Source organism: Xenopus laevis, chromosome 9_10L (genome assembly GCF_017654675.1).
Source record: "Xenopus laevis strain J_2021 chromosome 9_10L, Xenopus_laevis_v10.1, whole genome shotgun sequence".
NCBI classification, from domain to species: Eukaryota; Metazoa; Chordata; class Amphibia; order Anura; family Pipidae; genus Xenopus; species Xenopus laevis.
In genome coordinates this window covers 88,295,677-88,305,676 of record NC_054387.1, presented here as the reverse complement: position 1 = coordinate 88,305,676, position 10,000 = coordinate 88,295,677, and the positions used below count along the sequence as shown (strand labels likewise).

At 36.5% G+C, this 10,000-nt stretch overlaps 1 protein-coding gene across 4 annotated transcripts in view; it reads right to left on the bottom strand.

Moving 5' to 3' along the window:
• cflar.L (CASP8 and FADD like apoptosis regulator L homeolog) overlaps nt 1-10,000 on the bottom strand; it is a 26,954-nt gene that overhangs the window by 1,627 nt on the left and 15,327 nt on the right. For all 4 annotated transcript variants that reach the window (XM_018236122.2, XM_041577241.1, XM_041577240.1 and 1 more), the window contains exons 5-9: nt 8,344-8,414; nt 7,378-7,408; nt 7,239-7,276; nt 3,268-3,346; nt 1,349-1,844 (exon numbers count right to left, since the gene is read on the bottom strand). In XM_018236122.2, the coding sequence (XP_018091611.1) occupies nt 1,349-1,844; nt 3,268-3,346; nt 7,239-7,276; nt 7,378-7,408; nt 8,344-8,414 (715 nt within the window). The remainder of the gene's footprint in view (nt 1-1,348; nt 1,845-3,267; nt 3,347-7,238; nt 7,277-7,377; nt 7,409-8,343; nt 8,415-10,000) is intronic.

The following is a 10,000-nucleotide window of genomic DNA, read 5'->3' as shown; positions in this document are numbered from 1 at the left end:
ATACTTTAGAATTTCAGAGCCGATATCCACTCTGTGTAGCTCCACACAGCCCAATGTCAAGCCTGTCAATGGAGCTACAGGGGTGAGTGCATCAAAGTGGATTTGCTTTCCTCCTTATATACAAAATGCCAGTGAAGGAGAGCAGACAATACTTGAGCTCTAAAGTAAAAATTTTGATTTCACTCCACAGTACATATGCAAATTTCCAAAGTTAGTCCACATGGACTGCAGGACAGCCAAGAAATCTGTGGAAACTGACAGAAGATGGCAGCAATGGGAGGGGGGTTCATTACTAAAAAAAAATCAGAAAACACTATGTTCCTGTTTAAACTAGTCTACAAAAAATACAAACAACTTTAAAGGTGGCCATACACGGGCAGATAAAGCTGCCGATATCGGTCGTTTGGACCGATTTGACAGCTTATCTGCCCGTGTATGGAGGCTTCCGACGGGTCATCCCGATCGATATCTGGCCACGATATCGATCAGGAAGGTTGGATTTTTAGCCACGCAGTTTAGTGGCATATCGGGGAAAGATCCACTCGTTTGGCGATGTCGCCAAACGAGCGGATCTTTAAGTCTATGGCCACCTTAAATGGTTCAAGTGACCTCTGTCATTGACTTGCACATGACCTTCTGATTTGAACGATTTCAAGCTTTTTGAAAAATACCCTCTAAAACTCATTTTTTTGGGTAAAAAACTCAACCATTGATAAATAAGCCCCTAAAGGTTTAGAATTCAAATATTCATTTAGCTTATAAGTTCAGTGTATCTGTTTATTTGGCCTCAGTTAAGGTTGGCCATACATGCCCAGATTTGGTTAGACCACTTGGAATATTCTGACAATTTTGCCTGGCCATGTCAACTCAAATGGTCATGTATTTCACTGAAAGTTTAAAGGAATACCCAACTTTTCAACATTAGTGCAATGATTAGGACTTGTGCTGAACATACTTTTTGTTCATTATTTTAACTAGTAAATGTCAATGGACTTTTTAATTTGTTGTTCTGAACAAGGCAAAATTTTAAATTGAAACTAAAGCCACTTTCTACGTCATACTCCTACAGTAGTCTACTAAGAAGCCCTTTGTAAAACTAACTCCTCCCTTTCCCCAGCTACAGCCTGTTATTTTTAGATACAGAAAAAAAACTTGTTTGTCCACAATGAATGAACATTATTATTATTTCGTTGGGCTGATAATGATTAGGATAGTGATATCAATTTGGTAAAAAGATATAAATGACCTACTTTAACTAATTCACCTTCAGCGAGGATTAGATTAAGAGAGGTACCTTGAGATTTTTATCCGAAGATGCGTGCAGTAATATAAACTGCTGTATTCTTACCTTTTCTCCACATCATTCAGTAACTTTGACAAATATCTAAAATACAAAGAGGGCAAGCTTGGTGATTGCTGTAGATACATTTCTTCAACCTTACAATGGCTCCAAAAAATGTCTGCTTCAACTGGGATTTTAGGCGGCCTGTGAGCACAGTCTGACGCAGGCCCATCTGCTTCTATCAGGTTATCTAGATCTGCATCTTCCTGAGCAATATAGTTCTGAATAAAGAACAGCTTTGGCTTTCCAACCAAATGCGGACAGGACTTCCCAGTAAAAATGTGTTTAACTCTGTCAAGTGAGAATCCCGGAGAACTGGAGTCTATGCAGAAAATGGAATTGGAACTCCCACGGCTGATGATAACGCAAACAAAGATGTCATGGTTTTTGTGCTGCTCCATATTTGCCACATCTTTTAAAATTCTTTCAAGGTCTTCTATGAGGCAATACCTATGAGTCCGGACTGTGAAATGCAGACGTTTGAATGTGTTCTCTAATAAACCTGTGGGGACATAAGAAATATTTAGTCCATGAAGTTTTGCAAATTGTATGCGTTAAAGAGGTGGTTCACCTTTATGGTAACTTCTAGTATGTTATAAATTATATATATATATATTATTATTTGCATTTTTCTTCTGACTCTTCCTATTTTTCAAATGGGGGTCACAGAGCCCATCTAAAAAACAAATGCCTTGTAAGGCTACAAATGTATGGTTACTGCTACATTTTATTACTCATCTTTCTATTCAGGTCTCTCGTATTTATATTATGGTCCCTTATTTAAATCAATGCATGGTTGCTAAGGTAATTTGGGCCCTAGCATCCAAACTGCTGAAATTGCAAATGGAGAGCTGCTGAATAAAAAGCTAAATAACTCAAAAACCACAAATAATAAAAAATGGAAACTAATTGCAAATTGTCTCAGAAGATCACTCTCTACATTATACTAAAAGTTAATTTAAAGGTGAGCAACCCCTTTAAAGCAATCAAATTACCAATATGATAAGTCACATAAAATTACTGTACAGTAAAGTATAGGTATGGTTTGGGAACAATAATTCCAACAGCTCTATGTTTTAATGTGCAGAGCTCCCTTGTATTGCAAGCACTATGATACCATTCCATTTCCCATAATGTCCTGTTTAAGAAATATTCTTCACTTTTGATGGATTTCTTTGTACTCTTTAACACACAGTACCTTGCACTTGATGGGAACTAAGCTGCATAAATCCATGTTGGTGGCAAAACAATCCTATTGGGTTTCTTGACATTTTAATATATTTTAGAGGTAAGGCAACATTTTTCTTAAAAATTTCATTTGTTTACTTCTCTCCTCATAACTTCCCACTAGAAGCTCATTAAGCCTTGTTGCCAATTCTTTAAAATATATACAATATAGTTTCTGGCATTTTTCAGCAGCAAATATCATTAGAGAGAGTCGATAATTCATCCCTTTATTTTTGCAACTTTATCTGTGACATTGGGTTTTTCATTTCATACAAATGATGGAAGTATAATAAGACCTGTTTGGTGATTTCTATACACTGACTATAATTCACATGCACGAATACTTTTATACAGTATTTTATAATAAAATAATGATGTAAAGTTGCAGTGTCCACAAATTATACAGGATTTATGTTTTTTCATATGAACTTTTTGTTCCCTTCTTCTGTTGAGATAAATGCACTTGCCGTAGCTTAGTAGTTATCTACTGTGCAGCTGACCCCAAAAGCTGAAACATTCAATACTCTTCAATAATGCATCTAGATGCTTTTTAAAGGTTTGGCAAATGGTTTGTGAAAGCAGGTGTGCTACAGAGTTTATGCAGTTAGATATAGATTAGACAATAAAAGAAGAATAACCACATATTTCTGATACATAAAATGTTATTTTTTGCTTAATACTCCATTTATTCTACCTACTTGCATCATTTCCAACGCAGTCAATAATAAGGCAGAACCCAGTGGTTTCTTTCCTTACCACATAGCGATCGTCTTCAATCTGTTAAAGGCAAGGTTTTGTATTGTTTATTGAAGAACTTTCCTTTACTCGTATAGATTACTGCAGATAACATACATGCCATATTTTGTAGGCTACTCCCTTTTTTTTATTTATTTGTTAGGCAACACCAGTAAATTCAATTGCTAAGATCTCTCTCTCTCGGCCAGCGCTGCTTTAAGGAAGACAATGCACTGGCCCAGAAAAGTTTCTGCTGCAGAGACATGTTGCCATTACCTAAACTTAGACCTGCTCCAAGTCTAAGTCTACCAGAGGGATGGCTGGGAACGTCAGATAAAATGGAAGTGCAGCCTGCAATAAAAACTTTCCTCGGCTGGAACAGAGGTCAAGCATAGGGAATAAACCTCTTGTGAAGGTGTTTATTTTATTTTTGTAGAATGTTTCCCCAGCAATACATGTAGCCCTTCACAAAACTCCTATGACCTATTACCTACTAATTTCATCCATGTGTCATTTGAGTGTGACACACCCGTGTAAAGGCATTTAAAGTTGGTAACCTACAAAACATTATTCAGTACTTTGCCATTTACACTGAGATTGCTTATTGCTAATAAAAAAGTGAATGCCATCAGATCATCTGCTCTGAATGATTCCAAATACATTAGCAGATACTGAAGAATTACATGTAAAAAAAATTGCCTAACTAAATCAGGCCTATTAAGTATGAATTGTAAATTAAATGCAGCTACTACTTAATACAAGCAGCTACACAAAATAACATCTGCCATTATTTTATTGAAAATCTATAACAAAATAAAAAAGTAAATCGTTCTTATAAAATGCACGATGACAGTTAAGGCTCTACTTATGCCCTGTGATGAAACTATTCCTTTAATTCGCTGAACAAATAAAATACAACATGAAATGAAACTGCAAGCTTGAATTCCCCAGAATTGCGACACTAACTAATGTGATCACCTCACCCTCTATGAAATACAAATCAAAAATACCAAAAGGCTACAGTGAGGGTGAAGCTACAACGTCGAAAATCTGACTGAAAAATGTAATTACAGTGTGCTACTGGATAATCTGTATATGAAAATAAAACATCACTCTCCCATTTCACAGCAATGAGTCATACCTGCCAATTTGGGGGCTCCCCAGGCCACTTATGGGTCCCTACTATACTGTTAGGCCATGCACTACACTACATGTAGCTTTTACACAAAGGAAATTTATTTTGTATGAAACAGACCAGAACATCAAAGCAGCAGCCTGGAGACGCTCTGGGTTGATAATGAAGTAAATGAATCAGCGATTGGATGGCTCATTTATGAACACAAGGTCAAAGCACTAAAAATGGCTGAAAAATGAACATTCATTGTAGATTTTCACAAAGGTACTTGCATTATGTTAGTTTGCCAAAATTGTACTACTCTGCTACTGAATTGGTGCATTTATGAAAGTTTCTCACACTATTATGCTGGAATTGTGTGGAGGGAGGCATGCACTGTAGGAATTGTGCTCTCTGCACATTACCAGATTTTATCTTCTGTGGTTTATATTTGGGAACAACTGCTTATATACACTGGTACACACCACAAAGGAACCACAAAAAGAAAGCTGATGAGTAGTAAAACCGAGTTACAGCCTGTTGTTATTATTTGTGGATTTGTAGTAATTCATTTTCCACTACAATTTATACACGTGCCATTAGTATAAAACTATAATGGCACAAAATTATGGCCCCTAAAACAATGAGCTGCATACATACATGTACAGAAATCCAATTCAGAGTTGCGAAAGGAAACCAGCGCTCATCCAGCACGAGGTATAGACAACAAGAGAATGATTCTCATATAGTGTAGTACATACATGTACAGCCACACACACAAAAGAGATTTACCCAATACAATCACCAAAAAGGCTCTTCCCAGTTCACCTACAGGGATAACAATTCAGCCCAATGCTAAACTCTGATGCCTATGAGTAAGTGCCCTATCAGTCACAAAACGCGTTAGGTTTTATGTCCTAATAAATTTTCTATTTTTTTAAAAAAATATTTAGCTCTTGATTATTAGATCCTCGCATTCTTCCTTTTGGATATAGTGTTTTGGATTTTGCACCTTGGGACTGAGATGAACTGTGAGTGGATCTCCCTGCTATTCACTTAACAACGATATTTTTTGGTTTATTAGAGTGGTACCATTTACAGTATATATTTTTTCTTGTGGCAGCACACACTTTATTTTTCCAATGCTAAACTCAGGTGCTGATTAGACACAATGTAACTATATAAAAACAAATTTAGATATAACTGATCAACATAACCCACGAGCTATTGTACAAAACCAGGAACATGGTACACTGTAACATCTGCAAACACATGCTTATTTATTGGATAATATTTCCTATAAATCCTTTTGAACATCAGCTTGACACAGAATTGTCACACTTTAATGAGACTCGTCAAAAACATGTCCCAATCTATACTAATGTACATTCTGGCTTTCTGATTGGTCAAAATAAGCAAGATTCAAGAAGCAGACAGTGGTGACAGCAGAAAAAAAAACAATTGCTTCATCTAGTCTACCATAAAGTTAATGAGTTCTCCTTTACATTTCTAATATCTCCTTATAGTATCTATCCCATTAGTGATGTGTGGGTGGACAAATTGTCGACCTGCACCAGACCCTAACCCAACCCTTCCGTTCTGCTTCCTCTTATATACTGCACCTTACCTGTCCCCGTCTCTGATGTCACAGAGGTGGCGGGGCAGGCAGACGGGTAAACCTGTGGGTCCCCTGGGTATCAGGCCAGCCTGCACATCACTATATCCCATGCACGATTTGTCGCCTGCAGTAAAATCTACATTACTGTAGGCTTTCCCACCAGCTATAATGTAAATCACCATTGGGATAACCTCACAAGGAAACTTGGGTGAGGCGCATGTTTCCCACAAAAATTTACATTATATCAGTGGGAAAGTATTTTTGGGAGATTTATCAAATCTCTGTGTGCTACTGTAAGGCTATGTTTTCCTCCAAATGGAAATGTGTGCATATAATTCTAGCCAACTTGTACTTATAAAAAATTCTAACTCTGTTCCTTAAATAAAAACAGAATTTAAAAAACAGTGTTAATCAGATTTCTTTGCCTAATACTAGGTTTAAAGGAGAACTAAACCCTAAAAATTAATATGGCTTAAAATGCCATTTTTTATATACTGAACATATTGCACCAGGCTAAAGTTTCTTCTTCTCAATAGAAGCAATGATGCAGGACTTCTCTTGTCACAGGATCACCATCTTGAAAAGTGTCTGCGACACACACATGGGCTTTGAGCAGCTGTTTAGTATTTAAGCTTAGCGGTCATCGCAAATTATCAAGCAGAAAATTATGTTGGCTTGTAATATAAGATGATGCTACAGGGCTTATTATTTAATTCTGATGATAGTTGCACTGGTTTCTGAGCTGCCATATAGTAATTATCTGTATTAATTCCTAATCAGCCTTATATTGTGACATTTCTATTCTATGTGTACTGTATATTGTGAGTGGGTCCCTAAGCTCAGTAAGTGACAGCAGCACAGAGCATGTGCAGTGAATCAGTAGAAAAGAAGATGGGGAGCTACTGGGGCATCTTTGGAGACACAGATCTTTTCTGCTAAAGGGCTGTGGTTGCCTTGGGCTGGTACAGAAGCCCAAACATAATGTACAACATTTCTAGTCTACTTCTTTAGTTAAGATTTAGTTCTCCTTTAATATTGCCTAATATTGGTTTATAAAATCCATTCATTCATTGTGACAAATATGCAATAATAGGGGAAAATAATTTTTCACATGAATGTAGAATTGTATTAAAGTTGACGATTTTATATGAAATAATGTACTGTGAAATAGTATTTCAAATGCATAGGTATTTTTATTTTACCTGGTCCAATTCTCCTGTTTCTTGAACCGGTACTGAATCTGTTTCAAATAATAATATCATTAGCTGAAGTTATAAGTCTACCACAATAACATGAAAAGACCATTTGGATAAAACTACTTAATGGGCATGAGAACTGTACCTTTATGGAAATTAATGGCCTTTCCTGGTCTCTGTAAATCAAGAATAAAAAATGAATTATGTGTGTGTGTGTGTGTGTGTGTGTGTGTGTGTGTGTGTGTGTGTGTGTGTGGTGTGTGTGTGTGTGTGTGTGTGTGTGTGTGTGTGTGTGTGTGTGTGTGTGTGTGTGTGTGTGTGTGTGTGTGTGTGTGTGTGTGTGTGTGTGTGTGTGTGTGTGTGTGTGTGTGTGTGTGTGTGTGTGTGTGTGTGTGTGTGTATATATATACTAAAGAGTAAGGCTACTGGCCAAAGGGAAAGCAAACAAGGATTATATAGGATTATATAGGATATATAGATATAGCTAGATAGCTAGATGCACACACATACAGGATTATCAGTATTTATTTGTATAATCAAGTTGTAATATGCATGGTGAAGGTAAACAGGGTAGGGATATACCTTTAAACCCGTACACTGTACAAATAAAACACCATTGAACCATGATGCTTTTTTCTTAGCTAATTGATTATGTGATGGTGGTGTTCTGTTTTAAATGGGTTGTGAGAGCTTAATAAAGGGAGAGAAATAACCCTGAAACACCACCTGTTAACACATTTTAAGGGGTATAGGTGGACCCCTTTATGCGTGCACCAGTTTCACTGACTGCATTCTGAGCTGGCCTCCGTATGCCTGCATGCAAGTGGAAGCTGTACTTTTCAGTGCAGATTAATGGAGCTGTGCAAGGAAGTGCAGTCTAAGAGCAGTGGAGCCAATGCTTTATGTGCCCTCAAGCCTTAGGACTTTGCATTGTGTTATCCTTTGATTGAAAGCATTGTAACGCTTTAAAAGTCTAGGAATAAATATGCCAAACTATGGCTATTAATTCCCCAAGATTAAGGAAGGGAGGTGAATGTATCTAGTTAAAATACAACTTTTTGCTAATCAAGTGTACTGTAAATATTCGATATAGTTTTTTTGCAAAACTTACCACTGAACCTTTAATCACTCTCTGATTTGATTGGGGCACTCCAAATGCATTGGTGTAGCGAGCAATTGGTGCTAAAAAAAAAAAATGAATAACAATCATGGAATTATTTTGGAAAATAAATGTAACAGGATTTTGAATTAATCATACAAGCCACTTACCGAGTCAAATAAAATCAAGATTCTAAGGGCTTTTACACAGAAGACCCTGCTGTGGCTCTTTGCAAGGGAGTGTGCAATGAGTTAACACAGTCCATTCTTTTTGTTGCCTTTAAAAGGGGAGCTAAACCCCCTTAATGACATTTTAAACCAGAACCCCATTGGTCCTGGCTTTCAGTGTGCATGTTCCGTGTTCTTGTTCCTGAGATCACTGCCAGCAAGCCCATTTAATTTCAAGGCAGAGCTGTATTTCTGTCTAACCTCTCTCCCTCTTTGGCAATCAGCATATGGGAAGTATAGTTTGCATACTAAATATGCAACAATCAAAGTGGAAAGAGGTACCCACCAGAGTGCTCTGCCATCATATTAAGCTGCAAGTGTCTGGCATGGAGAATTTTTTTTGAATTAAGGGAGCAGGGCAACTCAAAAACAAAAGTTTGCCTCATAAAAGAAAACATCATTCTAAGCAATTTTCCAATATACATTTATTTGAAATTTTTAGTTCTTTTAAAGTTATTTGTAAAAACAATTGCTATTGAAAGCAGCATTTGTTTAACTCCTGCTTGTTACAATGTTGCAAAAGTCTAAAGGTGGCCATACACGGGCAGATAATGCTGCCGATATCGGTCGTTTAGAGTAGACCAATTTGACAGCAAATCTGCCGTGTATAGAGGCCTCCGACGGGTCTTTCCGATCGATATCTGGACATGATATGGATCGGGAATGTTTGATTTTTCTCCCGACCGACCCGTCAGTGCCCTATGCGCTCGTCGTGATCCGATCATTCAGCCATAGGGCTGAGCGTTCAGATTACCCCCAATATAGCCCTGCCGTTTGTGGCATATCGTGGAAAAGATCTGCTTGTTTGCCGATGTTCAGCTGCCTTGTCTGACATTGCATCAACAGTCTGAGCCATCAGGGCTGAGAATAGAAAGGGACAAATACTGCTTTTAGTAGCATTACATATACAAATAACTTAAAGGGATCCTGTTTTTCAAAATGCATCAGTTAATAGTGCTACTCCAGCAGACTTCTGCACTGAAATCCATTTCTCAAAAAAGAGCAAACAGATTTTTTTATATTCTATTTCGAAATCTGACATGGGGCTAAACATTGTCAATTTCCCAGCTGCCCCTGGTCATGTGCCTGCACTTTAGGAGAGAAATGCTTTCTGGCAGGCTGCTGTTTTCATATATATATATTTTTTGCACATTTTCTTAGAATTTGATGGTTTTATCAACACTCTCTCTTTTAAGGACCAGTCACAACATGAACTAAAAAATATATATATATATATATATATATATATATAAATATATATATATATATATATATATATATATATATATATATATATATATATATATATATATATATATATATATATATATATATAAATATATATATATATATATAAATATATATATATATATATAAATATATATATATATATATATATATAAATATATATATATATATATAAATATATATATATATATATA